General features: G+C 40.3%; 1 protein-coding gene across 12 annotated transcripts in view; it reads left to right on the forward strand.

Moving 5' to 3' along the window:
- LOC120799214 (SPRY domain-containing SOCS box protein 4-like) overlaps positions 1–21,887 on the forward strand; it is a 72,289-nt gene that overhangs the window by 32,866 nt on the left and 17,536 nt on the right. For 10 of the 12 annotated variants that reach the window (XM_040144190.1, XM_040144185.1, XM_040144187.1 and 7 more), the window contains exon 2: positions 4,507–5,468. In XM_040144190.1, the coding sequence (XP_040000124.1) occupies positions 4,736–5,468 (733 nt within the window). In that variant the 5' untranslated portion in view covers positions 4,507–4,735. Of the gene's footprint in view, positions 1–3,350; positions 3,373–4,506; positions 5,469–21,887 lie in introns of those variants that run through there. The other 2 variants (XM_040144197.1, XM_040144196.1) reach the window with 2 other exon arrangements.

Consider the following 21,887-nt stretch of genomic DNA (forward strand, 5'->3'; position numbering starts at 1 on the left):
ACTTCATTTTGTACTCTGCTGACATATTTTAATGCAGACTCATAGGCATACCCTAAGAAAAAGGCAGTGACTTCAATATCTCAGGAGGAAGCTGCTGAACCTCTTATGTGATAACTGAATCAGACACATGAAATGTTCTACTTGCGGCTCATAAAATGTTTCAATCTACGGACTGTCTTTCCAAATGGCTATGCCTGATGCCTCATTGGCCTTGGGGGAAAGTCATGAAGTTTTGCTGAAACTGAGCTTTGTTGCATTTCATAAACATGTAGCTCTAAGGAGAATTAAAATGTTTTAAAGGGATACTTTGACATTTTGGGAAATATGCTTATTAGCTTTCTTGGCAAGGGTTAGATGAGAAGAATGATGCCAATCTGAAGTCTGTCCACTCAATATAAGGCTCCAGCCAGCAGCTAGTTCTGTTAGCTTTGTGTAAAGACTGGAAATTGAAGTACACCTAGCCTGGCTATGTCCAAAAGTAACAAAATCAAACTTTTAGTGCAACTGAAGTTCACTTATTAACATGTTCTATCCCACTTGTTCTGTATGTTCAAAAATCAAAGTGAAAAAGGGGCTTTTCTTGGCAGGGCTTCCTGAGGTCTCTGCTAGTTGCCTGGTAACCTTACGATAACAACAAGAAGCTAGTCTGGCAAAGAAATAGTCCCCCTTAAAACCACAGATTGTCATTTTGCGCTTCAGTTTTTTTACGGGTTAGTGTTAGTGAGCTTTAGAGGTGCTGGCAGGGGAATTTTGTTACTTTTCAACAGAGCCAGGTTAGCTATTACCCCTGTTTCCAGTCTTTATGCTAAGCAGCTTATAGCTGGAGCCTTATATTGAACAAATACGATAGTATCAGTATTCTTATCTAACTCTTGAAAAGAAAGTGAAGCATATGCCAAAATGTCAAACTATTCCTTTAAAATATCTTTAACTGCATTTCACTCTGCACTAACATTTGACCCGCTAACAGATCCCATAGTTTCCACGTACAGTATTAGTGGTGCAAGACAACAGCTGTTTCTGCTGCTGTCACTGTGTCTGCAGGTGGTGGAGATGATAACTTGTGGTTGAGCTGAACTAGGATGAAAGATGAACAACCACAAGAGCAAACTATCAGACCAGACATTCATGCATGAACCAAGAAACAAGAAGGATCACTGTCAAGATATTAGTGCCTTTTCTCTGGGGCCTTGTGGGTCACTGGTTGTCCTCTCAGACACTAAGAAGCAATCACACATGTACAGTAAATACTACTATATTCAACATAATGTGGGTAACTTGATTTCTGTTAGTCACAAGTTTATATTTAGACATAGTGCTTTGGATCCTCTGAAGAACTAGATTTTTGACGCAGACATCTCTGGCCTGTTCTCTGAGGGTGGTGCAGAATGAGTGAGAGGTTTCTCAGCAGTTTCCTGTCCATGTGTGTGAGTCTGTGTTTGTGTCTGACTTCAAAGCCAGTCTGCCCAGTCAAAACCCGTGGACAGTTTTAAATGAAACACAGTCTGAGGCAGGCAGACTCACACACACACACACACACACACACACACACACACACACACACACACACACACACACACACACACACAGTGTGTCCTCCTCTTGTAAAATGTTACACGAAACACACACACACACACACACACACACACACACACACACACACACACACACACATACACAGAAGCCCTCACAAGTTTTTTAGTGACTGGAGCTTTTAAGTAGTGCAGCAGGAGAAGCCAGATGAAGCCAGCCCACACACCAGATGCACACTGCTGTCCGTCTGTCCTCTGTCTGCCTTCTTATCACATAATTTTCCACTTTTTAACAAGACTTTTAGAATAGTTTCTGTTTTAATGTAACTTACCGGAAATTCATAGTAAAGCTGAAACAATCAATTAATTGAATAGTTGATCAACAGAACATTAATCGGCATCTATTTCGATAAACTGAAATTACAAAGGTTCTCTTATTTCGGCTGAGGAATTCCTGTTTTTCTTTATCATATGTGATACACAGAGTGTTGGTTGGACAAATTAAGTTATCTGAAGACTTGTGCAACACCTGCACGTTGTATTTATGTGTTTTTGCGTCTTTGTATATGTGTGTGACACCATGTGATTTTTATCTGTCCCATTCATACATGTCTAACCCAGCTGAAAGTTCAGATGAAGGGAGGGGGGACAGTGTGGTTGGTCGTAAATGAGTTGGCTCCAGAAGAAGAGAAGAAGGGATGGACGGAGGGAGGGAGAGTAAACAACAGATGGTGGAAGCATGTTGCCGCTATTCGCAGCAGCAAACGCTGTGCCAGCCCACCACCAACCTCTTGAGGGGTTACTACGCAACGGGGACCGTGACGACACAGTGTCAGAGGTCAAGTGCCTCCTTGATGACAGCCTGTAATGCCAGATTGTCATCCACATGCGGTGCCACACTGGGCCAGCTGAGACACACACACACAAACAAACTGAGAGTTTGTACAGTGTTAAATAGCGTTTTCTTTGGCTGAAGTTTGGCAGTGATGACTCTGGAATCTTCCATGCAGGGTCCACCCCTAACCCACCTGCCAACCCTGATGACACAAACTGAGACAGCTGTCTGTGTGTGTGTGTCTGTGTGTCCGAGCACCGAACCCTCTCGTGCTCAGGGGTGAACTGAGTGGCGGCACACATTGGTTGCCAGCTGCCATGAGCTCATTCACAGCGAGAGAAAAAGAGAGAGAGAGGGAGAATGGGGAAAATGCAAACAGTCAAATTGAGACAGAGGTGTTTGTTTGTGTGTGTGTGGAAGGCACAGAAATTTTATACAGAATTAGACCATGACCTCGCTCTGCGGTATGGCGACTGAGTGGTTCAATGAGAATATTTGTGCTCATGTCATCAGTACCTGGTTTAAAAAAAAACACTGTGCATATCAACTTTGACATTTTAGAGAAATACAAACAGTGGCCTTTGTTTGATATGTACTTTTTTAAAGTGTATTTTCAGCTCAATATTATTGGCTTTCCAGGCTTAAGTAACTGTTTCATGTATAGATTGAGACAATGGTTTTGGACAACTGAGGTTTGACCTTCTGTATGTATCTTCTATACTTTCACTTTTTTGCGTGTATACGTAGGCTGTGCAGTATTGACACATAGTGTAAATAAGCTGTGCATCACTCCTTTAGAGTTGTGAGAGAGTCTTACCAGAAAAAGCGTCAGTTATTCGTACATTTAAAAATAAGTGCTGCTTTGTGGCTTGTGGTGGGAGAGAGAGCAAATACATGACACATGTAGGGAGTTTCATCATCCACTTCCCTGTCTGTCTTAGGTGTGACTGACTCTTTTCCTGTGAACAGGAACTGCCAGCTGCCATTCCTGGAAGAGATCACTACGTCAGTGAAACTACACAGAACTATCCGTGTGTTAGTGTGTGAGATTTGATGTGGCTTTATATCATGTTAACTAAAACAATTTTATTTTTCTACTAATACAACTTTGGTAATATCAGTATTTTTGTCATTTTCTTTGTGTATGTGTAAACTAAAAGAGATTTAAAAAGGAAATATTAAAGAAAAAAGATAAGAAATATTACAAGAAAGTTTTTTTTTAATTAACACTTGTTTGAAAATCAACATAAATTGAACATGAACGTACACTATATACAACGGTTTATGATCTGTTCTTTTTAACAAAGTGTAACCTATAAGCCAATAAACCAAAACTGGAAGTGAATTAAACAGAAAGTGATTAAAAACAAAACTAAAACTTTAACACCCACACAGGAAACTAACATATTACACAAAAAATTACATCAAAATGGCAATTATATTACAAAGATGAAACCATATTGACCATGGTAATTGCTTACTAGAAATTGAGTTTGTTGTGAATGAACATGAGCCGTTTTGTAGATGACATAAAAAAATACGGCCTGCTACAATTTTCCATATTAACACATGCTATCTATATATAAAGTGTGTGGTTAAGCTTAAGTCAAGTTGATTTTTTTTTTTTCAGATTAGTTACACAAAGGATTGGAGATAAATTATTACCTGGTGCTTTTGTTGTCCTCCTTTTGACATTTTTGCAAACTCAGGCAAAACTTATTAAAAGTACATTACTTTAATGAGAGAGGGCCAGCTTCAGATCTCGGCAGTGTTGCACAACTGGGGAATGTCTGGAGGGCTGCATGCATGTACTGGTACTGGCGCATGAGTTTGTTGGGAGGATGTAGAATGAGTCAGAGGAAATGTGTGTGTGTATGTCTGAGTGTGCTTATCATCCTGTTCACTGTTTATTCCTATTAAAACAAAGTCAAACATAATTTGTGAAACAAGGGAGTTTTGCCAAGACTTGCCATCGGTGTCCCCTCTCTCTTACTTTTTCCTTTCTTTTTCAATCATTATCTCTATGTATCTCTTGTTCATTCCTGAGACTATAGTATCCTGAAAACTAGTAGTGGTTAACAATTAAAGGGGGTTAATACATATTTTTAAATTTTTTTTCTCTGGTCCTTCTCTCAACAGGAGTGGCACCCACTCTGTCTTTCTGAAGACATTTGTGGCATGAAACCAGATCTCACACATCTTTCATTCATCACCTTCTCCCTCATCTCCCTCCACCACCCTCCAGTTAGGAACTCTCGTTCAGCTCCACCGCATTGATGAGGTAACGTCAAGCTCCACGCAGCGCAGCACCCACCTGCACAAACACCACCCCTCCCTCCTTCCCACTGTCAACCCTTCCATTGCAGCCATGGGCCAGAAGATTTCTGGCGGCATTAAATCGGTAGATAGTCGCGGGGAAAGTGGTGGCTCCCCGTCACACCGGCCCTCGGCTCAACGTCGGCAGCATCCGGAGCTGAGGGGCCCTGATTTTTCCAAACCTCCTAGGCTTGATCTCCTACTGGACATGCCATGCGCTGGACTAGAGACTCAGCTCCGTCACGCATGGAACCCTGATGACCGCTCACTCAACATCTTCATCAAAGAGGACGATAAGTTGACATTTCACCGCCACCCGGTTGCTCAGAGCACAGACTGTATTCGGGGGCGGGTTGGATACACCAGGGGTCTCCATGTGTGGAAGATCCACTGGCCTGCCCGGCAACGAGGCACCCATGCTGTAGTTGGGGTGGCAACCTCAGAAGCTCCTTTACATTCTGTTGGGTACACGGCGTTGGTGGGGTCAGACTGTGAGTCCTGGGGCTGGGATCTGGGACGTAACCGGCTCTACCATGACAGTAAGAACCGGGCCCACAGCTCGCTGCCATCCTACCCTTCTTTCCTGGAGCCGGAGGAGTCATTCACCCTGCCAGACTCTCTGCTAGTGATTCTGGACATGGACGAAGGAACCCTGAGCTTCATGGTGGATGGACAGTATCTAGGAGTGGCATTTAGAGGGATGAAAGGCAAGAAGTTGTATCCCGTTGTCAGTGCTGTGTGGGGACATTGTGAGATATCCATGAAGTACATCAATGGCTTGGATCGTAAGTATCATATACTACACTAACAACATATGAGCATGGTTGAGTACTGAAGGAGAGTACTTAACGCTGATTTTTCTTTAAATTTCTTTTGAGGAAAAGTCTAGATTTTCTTATTATAATAAAAATTTAATGTACTTGCTGAATGATCCTCCAACATGTCAGAGACATAGTTAGGTGTCTGTTAATACCAGAACAGGAAACTAAGTGTGGTATCCCATTCTTATTGTGAAATGTCACCACACATCCTAGGTTGTGGTAAGATTTGAAATATGTTATATAACTCTTTAAACTCAGAGATTGTGTATTCGACAACCTTTCTTTGGCAGCGAACTCAGTGAACAGTGGCCAGACAGAAAATCCCCATGTTCTGCAATATTCAAGGCAGTGATGACAACAAGATGGACGGCAAAGTTGAGCTGGCGAATTAACTGCTCATCATGTGTCGTCATCTTGTAGTTGTGTGGTCAGTTTATTATAGAAATATTATCTGTGCCGTTGCATTTTTTCAAGCTGAACAGCAAAGAAAAAAGTCACTTATTGTGAATTTGAGTTTTCTGCTTAGTTCTGTTGTTTTCTACTGATCATCTACTGATCATTAAAGTATTATTAAAGGACATCTTTAGACATGTTGTCGATCTTCGGGAAGGAGAAGATGATAGTTAATTTATAACTGACCTCTGTTTTGAGTTAATTTCATTATAACACTGATAATTTAGTGATACAGGATCTGATCACTAGATGTAAAGTTCATTTTCTCTTGTCCCTGTTGGAATTACTCTCAAACCCATTACTGAGTCTGATATTACTGATATTACTGAGCAGTTCTTGGGTTAGGTACCTGAGGTAATTATTTTCTCATATGCAGTAATCTACATCACGCCTACAGATATCAACACTGTGTTATTCTGGCGGTTACAATCATAGTTTTTCGGCTCACTGTCTTGGGTCGAAGACTTTGTTCTGCACTAATTGGTCCAAGATTGTATCAACATTACATATTGCTGTAATACTGTATCAAAATGTTGTTTTGTCTGCATAAACCAGCTGTGCAATATAGTGGATATGACACTGGAAACAAAAAGCAAGTAGACTTTCCTACAAGCAGTGTGGATTTTATACTGCATGCTTTGGGTTTACATATTTAAATAAGGTATGCCTTGTTCTCAGGAGACTCTGGATTATGTTCCAATACTCCCACTGTCTGTCTATATGTGTGTTATGAGAGAAGGGCTTTTCCTCCCTTCTCAGTTTAAACAGTGACTCCTTGAAGAACTTGTTAGAAGAGATCTTAGACACACATCATGGACACCTACACACATGGACACACACCTGCCAGGAAGGGAAAGTGTGTGTTATGAAAACTTGCCTTATGATCTGAATCTGGCCATCTCCCTCCCCCTCTGTTTACAGAACCCCATGGGTGTTATTTGATTTCACCACAGGGTGTGTTTTGGAAAGGAAACCCATCTCTCTCTGTAGTTTGCTGCGTATAATTTCTTTTTGCCAAATCACCTCAAATTTTTTTATTTGAAAATTTCATAGAATTTTTCTGCTCCCATGGGTCACCGTGACATTAAGAGCCTGTTTTCTACCCATAAAAAGAGGTCATATGCCTCATCCCAGTTTTGAATTGGATGTTTTGGTCTTAAAACTGCAGCTTGCCAGCTAGAACATAAATCAGTATGAAAACAAAAAACACCAGGCTGCATTTTAAGACTTGAATTTCTTAACCTCTGGTTTAAGTCTGGTCTGCCTGCATGTGTGATGTTTGGTCATCTTTACACTCAGGCTTAGTTCAAAGTACATATTTGGGCTGTTGAACGCACCACACCTCAGCCATTTTCCATTTATGGAGTCATCTGCTGGATTTCACGGCGGGTGATGGGACACCTAGGCGAATATGGAGAATATTATTCTCTTCAGAGCCCCTGTTTCAACAAGCTAGACTTCATGCTGTGAAATGAGGTTTGACTGTTGAAAATATGCAAAGCTTACTGCAAAGGGGAGAGTGAGGGTTGAAAGGCTCATCCTGATAGGTGTATCTGAAGGAAAAGGAAAAGATGGAATGGGTGGAAAAAAGGAGGCGGGCAAGGATATGTGTGTATGAGAAACAAACAGATACAGAGGCAGCAAGAAATTTAAAATACAAAATAGAATAAAAAAGAGTAAAGGCCTGGTCACACCAGAAAGTGGCACAGTGGGATTAATCTGTTTGTCTACACAAAATATTTGGTTCTTGGTGCATGGTGATGTAGGGACTAATTGCAGGGCTACTAGGTGATTTACTTTTGGTGCCGAGCTAACCGCTAACACATTAGCATGCCGGAAACTTTCTAGCGATTGCCAATCACAGAAACTTTACATAGTTTAATCAAAGACATATTATACCATCAATTCCTGTTTTACAACTGTGGAGCAGTCTATACTTGGACAGACGACAGTTAAATAAAGTGGAGGGTCAATCACAGCTGATAGGGTGTGATAGCTAACTCTGTTTTGGAGACCCCCCTTAAAAGTCAACACTGTCGAGACGGCGTGAATTCACGAGTCAAAGTTGACCAAACACAAAAATTTTTGCAAATTTATTTCACCCCCACGAGTTAATCCACTTATCCCAGAATTAACTGATTTCACCACAAAATCTCGTCATTTTAAAAAGTGGAGTTACCAGGCCTTAAAACTGTTGTCTCCTGTTAGAAATCAGAGTCCAAAAACGTACTTCATTATGCAACTATGCATTCCAAAACTCATAAACAAAATAAATGAAATCATATGTGTACGTGTGAGAGCAGACAGACGGAGACAAAGGCTTTATTGGGAGACAGGCCTCAGGTAGGGGAAGTCCACTTGTACCACCAAATCTAAAACAATGCTTTTGCATTCTCATTTCTCATTCTCACACACATAACCACATTCATAACTGAGAGGTGTTTCAGCGTTATTAGCGCTTCAGCCATTGTTCTGAATCTGAATCAATGACATTGGGGAGAGTGATATCTCCAGATTTCATTCTCAGGTGAAGTAAATAGCCTCAAGCGTGTTCTCTTTGTTGCAGAGTGGGCAAACAGGGTATGATTACAGTCTGTGTGGCGGCTTCGTTCAATATCAGTTTTGAATCGAATCGGCTTGTCTGCCCTGCAGATGACTTGGATAGTGAGAATGAAGTCATAATTGCTACCTGCCTGTTAGTTTATGAGTGGATGTGACTGGCAAACCAGCTGTATGTGGTCAGCTAGACTACAGACATGGTATCATATAGTTGTCTTTTGCTACTTTTTACCAGTGTAATTGCTTAGTATATCATTTGTGAAATGTGTTTGTGAGCCTCAATAAGTGTAACGTATAAATTTGTTCTGTGTGTTTATGAGTGTGTGTGTGTCTGGTCATGAGAAATCCTTTGGGTAGTTTGGTAATGACTTTATCTAACAAGCCTTCCTCTTAGAAGCGACTATTGGATTGTTCGTGAATTATTGTTGTGAGGGGAAGCAACATGGGGTATTAAAATGAGATTTATAGGAACGGCATCGCCTCGCCACAAACTGTTTGTTTTTCTCATCATCTCTCATCTCTCTCCGGCTCAGGCCCCACTGCACCATGAGCAGTTGATCATCACTTTGCTCCACATTAGATCATTGCTCCCATTCCTGCAGTAACACAGCACTCACCACTGAGAGAAAATACCAGCAGCACTCCAGGCTCGTGGTAGTTTTGGGAAGATCACACAAAGCAGTCAGGGTCAGATAAGTAGGCGTAATAAGAACTAGTGCAAATAAATGCTGAGCGAGGTTCAAGCTGCATTATACTGTTTATGTGATGTAAATTATTCCTCCTTCCAGCGCTCTGACTTCAAAGAATTTCTCCTCATCCATCTAGAAGTGAACTGATCCTTGTTTGCCAGATACAGTGTATTCACAGTGTAGTCACTTATTTGTTGCTACATTACATAGCTATCTGTAACTAATTTATTTTGTTACCTCGAAGCACACTCTCATTTGCTTCTGTGTGTTTGTGCATGTCTCTCGATCTCTCACTCTCTCTGCACACACACACACACACACACACACACACACACACACACACACACAGCTGTGTATTCTCTCTTGTCCTGTCTCAGTAATTGTACCAGTTAGCACTGCTTTGATTTGCAACAATGGGAGCTGTCCTAGCTTCAGCCCTGATGTGTGCCACTTCCTCTCTTTCTCTTTTTCTTCCTCTCGCTTCTCTTTGTACTCAAGCCCACATCACACCAAACTCCACTGCTAAATCTGGCGGTTAAATATTGCCTTTCTTATCAGCTAATATACAAGCCACCCAGAACATAATTTCAGATATTTACAGAATCATTAGAACTCACTGTGGCCATATATTACTCTTATCACGTGAAAACCTTATAAATCCAATTCAGGGGACTAGTTTTAACTTCAGTTGAAGGATTATAAAGCCTCTTTTTTTCTAAATTCCTGTGGCGAAGCTAATGTAAGTGCTGTTTTTCCCAGTTGCTGAAAAGTTTACATTAAAGGTTCTTTAGCCAAAAGTTGTGATATGATTCAATAGTACAAACCAGTTTGACTAAGTGGATGACAGGGCCAATCATTACTGTCTCTGAAACTGTTAAGGGAGCAAAGAGCGGAGGAAACAGTGTGGAACAGAGAAGTTGGGTTGAAAAGAGTGGAAGACAACTAAGAAAGATGACACGGAGAGGCACAGAATGGAAGCTTAACTGTCAGAGAGTGTCACAGCAGTGAGAACAAATAAAAGCAGGATAAGATCTAAAAGTAGCAGCAAACATACTGAAGTTTTATGAGGAGCGGGATGGAGCCAGAATACAAAGACAGCAAAAGGGAGGGTTTGAACAATAAAGACAGAAAGTACTGAGAGCTAGCAGAGCTGCGCAGTTGTGTGGGATGATGTGAATGAGGCAGCGTGACACTGACGCTCAGCCCATCAGCTTCCTGAGCTGACTTAGGAAGGGAAATTGTCATATTTTCAAAAAAAAGTTCAAAACTGCATTGCAACACACCCACATCTCTGCACCATCACTTTATGTCTTTATGTTTTAACTGTACTGTGTGAAAAATGACAAACACACATAAAAGTGCTGGACTTCCAAATGTGCTGAAAGAAACGTGGCATTTGCAGCAAGCAGACACAAATACTAACACTGAGTGTTCGTTGGCAGGGATTTATTCATACTTCATAGTTAACATCACAGTCTCATTCAGGGGGCACATTCCAGCAGCTCTGTCAACGAGGAGTGACCCACTTTTTTTGATCCTGTAAACCCAGCCTGACGCTCTTACCTTCCTCCCTCTTCCCTACTGTTTAGTCTGCATCACATGAGCTTGCACACTCCAGGACAGACCTAAACCAGCTGCTGCTGCCGCATGCAGCCACCCATTCACTAAAAACTACAGAACACTGACATCTATTCATGACCAACTTGTTTATATGAAGCCCATGGCACAGAAGGGAAGGTCTGTCTGCATGGTCATAGTCATTTTGTCTTTCCCTGTAGAGAACATAATTGTACCTGTACAGGTAAGTTCCTTGTAACATGCAGTCACAACAAGTCATGTTACTCCAGTAAGTCGTAATCCTTAAGATTTCAGTCCTGCCTGATTTGGCGATACCTGTAGTCGTTAACTTGGTAACAGCAAGTTAAAGTTAACACAACAGAGGAGCAACCGGTATATCTGTTTACAGCCAAACATAAGGAGGGAATTTGACCCCGGGGCGGGAATGGCACACTCTGCCACTAATGATGATACCTATGAAACCTACTGTGTAGAAAGATAATGACAGAAAGTAAATACATTGAATGGCTATATCAGAAAAAATAAGATGAAATAAATAGTATCAAAAGTGGGATTTTTAATGCCTGACCAGTTCCGTTTGGTCAGACAATCACTACAGACATTATTTTTGCTTTAGCATACTTTCTTCTTACAGATATGCCAGTATAAAAGCGTGTTTAAGTTTATGTCTTCATTGTTGAAGAAACAAACATCCCTTTGAATAATCTGAAATGAAAAGATCTGAAATTAGTTCTTTATATATCAATAACAATATATCAGCTTACCAGTGTATTAAAACTATTCATCTTTTCTATAATTTCTGGTATGGTTATTGTATTTTTTCTTTGGATAGCAATTTGGGGTAAATCTCAAGAAAACATCTGCTCAGTTGCCCCTTGTGATATTAAGCTGTGCAGATATTTTCGGTTTTATCTGCTGAGGCTTTGAGATATTCATCTCTCAGACTTCTGCTGCCATTGCAAAACAATGAAGGTGAAAAAATTAACTTGTGCTGCTCAAAGCACTGAAAAAGGACATTAGGAAAACTCAATAGCAACATGTCCTTCCAGAAAAAACTTTGTTACTGTGGGGAAATGGTTCCTGGAAAAATGCTTTGCCGTTGAGTTTTTCAAAGAGATTTTTTGGTTTGTGAAATTCCTGTACCCGCAGCACATATCTGTATGTTTAGACGACACTTACGGTAAGTGAGAATATGTTTTGATTTGGGTGAACTGATCCTCCACAGTTTCTGTCCTAAAGGCTCGGTTCAGTTCAGCCCTGCGTGATTTTTGCAACTGAGTTTCACTTTGTTCCGTTACAGGTATGTTCATCAGTGTTTGAATTATAAATCTCCCTGTCGAACGCAGTGACTCAGCTTTCTAGTGGCAGCCTGACAGTTAGCAAGCTAGAGTTTCACACTAACTCCTGGGTCTGTGATATGTGGGTCAGTGGGTCTTAGTCTTTTAGCTTAACTTGGCAACTAGCCTGAGGCATAATGGCTTGCACTCTGCTTTTTATGCTTCCCTGATCTGTCTCCCTCTGCTTTTCACTGTCACATGTGTATGCTTGTCTCTCTTTGGGCTGCCTTTTTTTTTTCTCTCTCGTTTGTTCCACTGAAGGGTTGGCTCTTGCACATTTAGACAGTGCCATCAGCTGCTCCTCACTAGAGCACATGCATTGTGCAGGCACACAAAAAAAGTTATAGTTTGTGTTTTTCTTACACCTCCCCACCCTGATCTTGACTGCCTTGAACACACACGTTTAATGCACTTAGGTTCAAATTGGATTGATCATTTAAAACGAAAAATCCAGCTAATTTTCCCTAAAATTTAGAGAGCAGCTTGTGTTTGCACCTGCACGAAAAACTACACCAAGCACATCACAGATGCTAATTGTGCAAATTTTTATAGTGGCTAATTCAAAGTTACGTAATAGCTTCAGCAAAATGTCTGAGTGGAAGCTAATTCTACAAATATTCTCCTCATATTCAGTGTTCTTCTTGGAGGGATGCCTCTGTCTTTGCAACTGTGCTCTGCAGCCTTGCTCTTGACACAGTATAACAAAATGTTTGTGATTGGCTGTTCTGAAACTGCACTACAAGATTATGTGACACAGAAAAGGCTCAAATGTATATTTGAAAGTACTGCATGTTCCCTTCATCATCCTCTGCTTTGAGATCTAAACACCCTCAGCTCCAGCAACAGTGGTGTCATGTCAGTGTGCTCATAATCAAATATTTAACAGCAGAGATGAATAGAGGAGAGGGAAGAAAGAGGCAAAGAAAAGCATAAAACAAGAGAGAGAAAGGAAAGAGTAGGAGAAGAATGGGGAAACTGGCGACATGCAAAAGAGAGACAGAAACATTCGACAGAAAGTCTGAAAAGTGAAGATGGTGATTTTCAAACACTGTGTAGTAGAAGAGCTTCTGTAAAACAGAAGGATGTCTACTGAAAAAAGAAGGTATGAATAAAAGAACAAGAGTGAGTAGAGAGAAAAAGAGGCCCAAATGGAGAGAATGTGTAAAGATGAATAAACCAAAATATAGGGCCAGTGAGACAGGGGCAACAGTCAGACGTGAGAATGATCATGGATCAAAGCTCGGCAGCCAGAATTATGAGTGACAGAGACAGGATGATAAAAGACAAAGAAAGAAAAAGACATCAGAGATAAGGAAGACAAGATATAAAGAGTGAGTGAGGGGCAAAGCATGTCAAGCAACTGGTGTCAGTTCTGTTGAGATCACCTGAAGTGACAGGTGATAGAGGATTGAAGGAGAAGGGCTGCTCAGAGAGGAGTGAGAGAGTGCTACAGGGCAAAACTTGACTGATTAGCGAAGTAAAAGGGCTGGAATATGAATTATTGTTTTAGATACACATTCACACACTTATAGAATGTAATTCCTGCATTGCTGCAACACATTGAAAACATTTGATATAAAGAAAGATGCATAATTTTTTTATTTTTATAGCAAGGAATCATTAGATTCATCATGCGTATATTAAATTACCATTAATAGACACAGTGTATTGCATTTAGTCTATCAATATCTATATCAATAGCTTAACAAGACCTTGAGTCCACAGCCATGTGGTGGCTCTGTGAGGCCATTCTTTGAGCTAAATGGAAATGTTAGCAGACTACCATGCTCACAGTTACAATGTTAACATCATGGATGTACTAATAATGTTCTGCAACTCAGCCTCAACTATTGACAGGACACCTTGAATGGCAAACAATGCCGGTTGTGACTCTTTATCAGCTTAATTACTGAATATTTGATCCATTGAGGTTTTATATTTCACAAAAAACTCAAACATGTCAACCTCATAGTGGTGCTAGAGTAAACATGGCGATCTACAAAGTCCTTACAACTCATCCATTCTGGACTGTGAATGTCTCACCCATTTCAGTTTGGACAAAAAGTGGTGGACCGACCAACCAACCAACCAACCAAAGATAGGAGTAACGTCTCCTTAAAATAGAAATAGCTGATGACCCTGCCAGGACAACTAGCTCTAATTCTGTCAGACCTGCTGTTAAGTGGTGCCTTCGCCAGAGTCGACATTTGACTTTGACATTTGACTCTACTGACCATCTAAAGCCCTGGGTCAATATTACAGGTGCAGCACTGACCTGGTTCACCTCCTGAACATTAGACTGATTCCCAGATTGTGATTAAGCAAATTTTGAGAGACATGGTTTTTGATAGTGTAGTCCTGGATTAACTAAACAAATTTCCTAAAGGAAGATTAGAGTTACTCTCGGACTCCAGAAATCTAGTGTTTGTTGCCAATGATTTGGTGGCTACACACTACTGGCTTTTTTCTGTTTTCACTCTTTTTCTGCTTCTGTTCTTTTATCTGTTTTCTACTTTTTGATTCCACCACATTAATGAGCTTTTATTGATCCACTCCAGCTTTTACGAGCACCCTGAAGCCAGAGATATACAGTATGTGCACCTGCTCTCACTAATGAGCACCAACACAGGTGTTTGACATTAATCTTCCTTAATTTACTGCATGGCATAATGTCAATAGCAAATGAATAAAAAATTAAAATCAATCTCAGAAAACCACTTTCTAAACCAGGAGGATTTATTCTATAGTTATTCTTTGGCCTGCCCAGTAAACCAGTGTCACTAGTGAATCACTATTGTTACAACAGTGATTCACCGATATAGCTGTCTCTATAGCAACCTGACTGCCAACACCTTCACCTGAGTGCCTTGCAGATTTTGTACAACATGACTACATTTAGAAATTTGTTATTTGGTCCAACTTCCCTCACTAATGAATTAGACAACCTCTTTTCTGATGTAAAGGGTAAGGTCAGTAATCAATTATGCAATGATAGCTGCCTCAGGTTTGATAAGCAGGTTGCCAGGGTTCTTGTACTGACTGGTCATCATTGCACATTGCAAAAATTTTTAGAAAAACGCTCCAGGATGTGTTACAGTAGTATTCTCATGTAGTTGTTTTGTACATGTACGTTTTAGTGTATTTGTCTTTTACATACATTTGATGCAGTTCATTTGGCTGTTTCACTCCCCATTAGTCATTCAAATCTCAGAACCAAACAAATGTATGTCATTATCTTTATTTTTGTCAGTTTTTCGTTTAGATCGTTCATCTTAACTTGAAAAATGTTATTTTATCTCTCAAACATGGTTGCTCTTTATATTGTATGCACACTAACTAGTGTTTGGTTCTACTGCAAACAGTAGCACGATATAGAAGATTCTGGTCTTTTTTATTTATTAAATAAGCACAATGACGTAGGTTTGCAGAACAGTTAGTGTGATCTGTTACATAAGATGCTTTTAAGGCCCGTCTCTATTGGGCAGTATTCAATGTGAGATTTGGCATATTAAACATTTTAACTTTAAACAACATTCATATACTCATTTACAGCAACAGAGTTCATTAGATGGTCTTTTGTGCATAGCAAGTTTTTGTTTCTCCATGCCAAACCTGCTGTAGCTGTCCAAGGAGTCCTTGTGCAAACAAAGTCTACTGTTTGCTTTCTGCTGGTGTCCTGCCAGATAGTGCCAGGCCTGCTAGCTTAGTTACCAACTGTCAAGGGAATATTTTACCCGGAAATGTTTACTGTTGAATAAAAAAAATATATGAAAGAAACACACCTATGGGGCAAAATCCGAACTGTTTATACACTGAATCATTTTTTTAGTTCACATTATGATTTATTGCACAATTTCCATGTGGCCTCTCTATTTTCACAAATTATAATACACATTAACATAATTGTATAAAAATTGTGCTACGGACACACAGAGAAGGAGTGATGGATGGAGATGTAGGATAGTGAGGGATAAACAAGCAGAGATTTAGAGCAAATGACTGATCAGCAGAATAATATGTAGCTCAGGTGAAGAGGATGAAAGGATAAAAATGGACTTAAAGGCCACTGTGGGAGTAGAAGACAGAGAAAAAATATAGTCCGTTCTGGTGCTTTCCTGGGAGGAGTCACATACCTCAGGGACATGACATGACATTTCCCTGCTTTGCCTGTGTACATTATGTGCTATTAGTACTATTATTTATTTGTAAAGCAGAAATGGCCCTGTGCCTTGGGAGACACTGAAGAGAAGATGATGAGGGACAGACTGAATTACTGCAGAAAGAAAACTAGACTGATTTCACACTTGATAATCGCCCCATTTACCCCGCCTCTCTGTCAGGACCAATTCATTTCCCCTCATCAGTTCCCTCCAGTGTGCGGATGTGTCTATGTGTGTGTCATACATCGGTATTGGTGGAAAAATATTGCATTTACTGTGTTGGGACATTACCTCTGTGTTATTTATAGGAGAAGGTCAGTCTGTTGGAGACTCATTTGACTGCAGTTAATTTCCAGAAGTAGACTGAATGGATCCATTTTGCTTCGCAGTCAGTTATGCACCACAACACTGGAGATTCAGAGAAATGTAAGCGAGCGAAGAAGGCTGAGGAGCAAAAATCGTTTTTTAAAGCTGAACAGTCGTTTTTCACATACCCATAAATCCCATGTTTAATGCTGCCACAGACTAGACTATGATTGTGAGTCATGCTTTTCCCAGTCACAAGTGCTTTCTTTGGATGAGGGTTTTTACAAAGACAGAAGAAGAAAAAGACTATTACCTTTACCTGTTTGACACCAAAACATGGTGGTAAGTCATGTTTTTCACTGTGGGAAGAAATACACTTGAAAAGGAAAATGTTTTTGATACTGAAATTATTGGTAACCACTGATTCAGAACGTCGTCGTTTTCATTCATTAAATCCGCCACCAATACACACAGGTCCTGTATTATGAACGGGGCGATCCAATCACTCTCCGTCATGTAAATGAATGAGAGCAGTAATGAATGGAAGCAAGTTAATCCTCCCCAATCTTCTTCTCCTTCGCTCTTTGTTCAGGAACCTGTAAGATCGGCCTCAAATCATCCCCTCAATTTGGTCTCCTGACATGGCCAATTTACTGACAGGCTGGACCCCTTGGACCCCCCCCATGTCCTCTCATGGATTCAGTTCTATTTAAAGGTCTCTCAGCTCCCTCTCTTTCTCTCTGTGGCATTCTTCTCCCCGGTGAATGAAACTCGCCTGATTTATTCAACTGTTACTTCATTCACTCCACTTATTTTTGTGGCTCTACTGTGTGTTTTCAGTTTTGTCAGTGAACACTGTGTTATTGCTCTACAAGCCTGGAATTCAGTTACAGTCTGTCACTATCTTTCTGTTGGACTTAGCTGACTGTAGTTTCTCTTGCGACACATGAAGGGGAACTTAAGTCTGTCTATGAATTGCATCCATCTGTTCCTGTCGAAGACACGTTGCACCGTTTCCATGACAATACTTCTTTTAACATTTCCTGTTTGCACCTCTTGTGAGGATGATGTCATGACTTCCGTCAGGTGAAGCGGTTTGCATTAGCCCTCAGGAATCCTGTCCCCTCACAACAGACAGCAGAGACATGATGTAATGGTTTTTGTTTATGTCCTTGAAAAACCCTTTCCTCGAAATTGCTAATCATGGAAGACTGACAGATCAGGGCTTAGTCTTTTCGAGCAACTCCTTGTTTCCCACCTTTACACATGGGTAGTTCTCTACTATATGCCATCAAACAGCTTTACTGGAGCTCATTAGGGTGCGTCCCTTAAAGGCGTGTCATCACTCTCATCTGTCTTTGCCTAATAAGAGTCATTAGTCACTCACTTTTTCATATTGTCCCTGTCAGTCAAAACAGGTTACTCAAAGAAATCAGGTTACACATGTTTTCAGCTGCATTTACATGCATTGCAGTAACCTGGTTATTGTAAATCTGCGTATACATGCTGCAGGTCAGTACCCGACCTTATTTTGAATGCATTGCCTACTCATTTTAAATGCTATATGAGATGCTCTCCTTTCATCCTGCCACACTGTTGTCACAGCAATTTTTTTTAAGTTTTTGCCATGTATATGTACACATGAAAAAAGCTGATTAGAAAACTGGTTACTTGTATAGATGGCCAAGAAACTGGGGCTGGGATGATCCATTTTCTCAGTTCCCTACCAAATAAACCTAATAAACTTAGTGTCTCGTATACATGACATCAGGTTACAACAGAAAGCTGACTGTCACCTGTTTACTTAAGTGCATGTGAACACACTCTGTAAGCCACTGCCTGCCACACAGTGCACACAACAGTGCTCAGACTGATGTTTTTCATTCTCAAAGTAAGTAAAATAAGTAGAATATAATAGAGTGCATGTCAGGATTTTTATTTCAGACCACATCCAGTTGATTTGATATGTGATGAATCACAGACACATGCTGATCATTGCCATTTTGTAAACCTAATTAAACCAGACTATATGCATTGTTTACTTCAATATTTTGCTTGTAATATTAAAGTAAATCAAGGAATGTGATTAAAAGCAAACCGTCTGTGGGCCAGTGTTCAGCTAGCCAATGTTACCTGCTTTTTTTTGTGTTTGAAAGCTCAATGAACAAATCATTGTGCACACGAGACTGCTCTTTACTAAGGTCTTCAATTAGTGTCAATTTCAGAACAAATATTCCAACAACTATTTGGCACATCATAACTTTGGAGACCAGCAACCCAGAGTGGCTGCTCAGGGCTGAATCTGGCCTCTGTCACATTTCTCTTTAGCAGCAGAAACGGCCTGCTCTGTTCTTTCTGTCCTCTTTCAAAACAAAATGAGGAGAGAAAGACTTTCTTTTCAGGGCAAGACATGACCCACAGTTTTGTCATGTCTTTTACAATATGTGAAATGTGAGTAATTGTGTTTTGAGGTGAAAACTTTCCGATATTGAGACAAGACCTGTGATGAGCTCCCTTATTACTCATTTAATCTTTTTACCTGGAAGTTATGTTAAATAAAATCATCCGACTTGCTCTTGTTCTGACACTCTTGAATGAAGCTTAAGTGATGGCAAAGGGAAAATATGAAGGTCACAGTGAGGTTGGTCCTACAAACTGAGATTGGATCACTGTTGGTTAAGATTCATACATGAAGCATTCAAAATGATCGCTACTTACTTATCAAAGACCCCATAACTTGTGCTTATAGATTTAAATCTGTGTTATGAATTTCTAAAGATGTTAAAGTGACTGTTGAACAACAGGGGGCAAATCTTTTCTCTTTTGCCGACATCTCTTGGTCAGTTCTTGCCCCTCTCGCACCTGTAACACTGCTTTAAGGTTTATCTGTTCTTAAGTGACGTGACAGAGTGATGTGACCATAGAATCATTTATGGATTTGGCAAATTCATACCATGGCTGCCTAAATGATGGATTTAAGAACATGTTTTGAAATCAAACAACTATTTAAACCACTGACCAGGTTTGCCATCTTGTTAAACATCCCAGAAATCAAATTGTTAAGTCTGCACACTGTTAAATCTCTTTCCACACTATTAAGATAATCAACATTTCAATGTCCCTTCTGACCTAAAGCTGAGCATAAGAGTGGATGAAGCATCGCAGAATTCCACTCAAAGGGGAAATGCATCTTTAACTTTTTCCTATTCTATCTCGCAGTGAAACACTAGGGAGAGTGTTGCCTCAGTGGCAGTGTTAAAATGTCATATCTCCTTACCTCATAATGCATTGTGTGCTTTACCTGGATGAAATCCTGTTGTTTCCTGAGCAGGTGAATTGGTGGAGGTTCTCTTACAGAAAAGTGTCTGATTTCTATTCCCAAATGATGTTGACACAGAAAACTACCGTTTTAAGTATTAAGGCACATTTGGGAAAGTGAATTCAAAACATTGAATTTGTCCAAATGTTTTCATCTCTGTTTCTGCTGCCTTGGTGCTTTCATGATTTCATAACTTCAAAACTTTACATTGGCTCAAAGTTTTTATTCAATACCTAAGGGTCTCAAATCCCCACACAGCACAGTGTTCAGGGCAAAAGGTGGTAACATAAGTACTGTGAATCATTTCTTTGAGGATATTGTTTTACTAGCTGGTGCCAATCCTGTTAGTGGTTTTCTATCTTTCTCTGGTGTTATGATCTCCAGTAGAATCCATCCCTGCTGTGTTTCCTGTCTACTGTTTGCCTCTCATGTGTTGTTAAAGGTTTCTCATTGAAACACTTCTTTTTTCTGTTTTTATCTTTCTGTTTTTAAGTAACAGTCATGGACTTCTTTCTTCTGTCCACTTTGTCCTTTCACTCCCTCTGCTACCCTCCCTGTCCCTCCCTCCCTCTGTTTTATCTGTCACTCTACCTCAATTTATCCATCACTTTATATCTGTCTCTCTGTATAATTCACACTGGCCCTTTGTCCCTCACTCTCTGCTGGGCTCTGTGCCTCTGCAGCTACTGTAGCTCGCTCTGTTGGCCAATACTGCAGCGGTCCAGTCCAACCCAGCACTGCTGGCCTGTCCTCTGTCATACACTCTGACTGCTGAGGTTACTCAGAACAAAAGAAATGTTGAGTTGAGACTCATGTAAACTAGCTCAGAAAAAAAGTGCAGTCTTTGAACCTGGTTGAAGTTTAAAAGGGTGGGTCACAGATGTGGCTTACTAGGTCACTGGGTCACGTTGTCATGCAAAACTGTGTTTCTCAATAACTGTGGTGAGTGTCTTGTGATTATGCTCCATGCTGGGAAACAGGGCTGCAACATAAAAATAGGATTAGAATTACACGTTATTATATTAACACCTCCATGTTTGTATTTTCAGCCGAAAAGAGCAGGAAACACTGCGCTGGAAAAGAGTGTTAATTAGAATTCAGTGTTTTGTTAGTTTAGCTTAATCATTCTGAGCTGAACAGTAGCCACAAAATTCGCATAGAGCTTTTCATTGTCCATTGACTGTTGATATTGCACATATATATGGAAACTTGCTGGTAAATATAGGTTGCTAGGTTACCTAAAGTGAAAAAAAGTCAGAAAGCTACAGCTTTACAAGACCGTGCCCAGACCACTGGCTCTTTTATCTTGTGCTTTCAGAGGGTAAGGCATGCTGATGTGTGTCCTGTTGCTGCCGCTTTCTGAGCAGAGAGCATTTCTTCCTCTCAGAAAACGCTCAGTGTTGAAAGTTCAGCTTTTAGCTAAAGAATACTGCAAATCAAATGGGTTGTCAGTTGTCTCATAGCAACAGCAGTAGCCATGACAAGTGCTTCCTCCCAAGCAGCTGTTGCCTTGCCAAATAGATAAAAGGTGCCTCTGGATCCAAGATGATGTTTATAGCTCCATGTCATACTTTTTGGAGAGTTCTGCTGTTTGAAGGGGAAAGCTATTATAATGCAAGAAGGGTATTCCCTCTGTTAAATAAGATTACTTCTACTCCCTCGCAATACGCTTTTTCCCCTTATTTTACAGAGGCGTGGACTGACCACTAGTTATCTTTGATATTACATAACACAGATTTCTCATAGACATTTTATTCAACTGGCCCTCTTATAATCCTAGATGTCATCTACCCATATTGTTTAATACATAAAAATACATAAACAGTTCGTACACAGTGTGTGTGTCATAAGCTTGGACAGATGTGTCATGATTGGTACAAAATTGATAATTGAGATGCTACAGTATTACCTGACCGTGTTCTAAGATTTCATCTTGCGCAATGAATCAAGCCAAATAAAAATGATCATATATGATATCAAGT

This window comes from Xiphias gladius, chromosome 14 (genome assembly GCF_016859285.1).
Source record: "Xiphias gladius isolate SHS-SW01 ecotype Sanya breed wild chromosome 14, ASM1685928v1, whole genome shotgun sequence".
NCBI classification, from domain to species: domain Eukaryota; kingdom Metazoa; phylum Chordata; class Actinopteri; order Istiophoriformes; family Xiphiidae; genus Xiphias; species Xiphias gladius.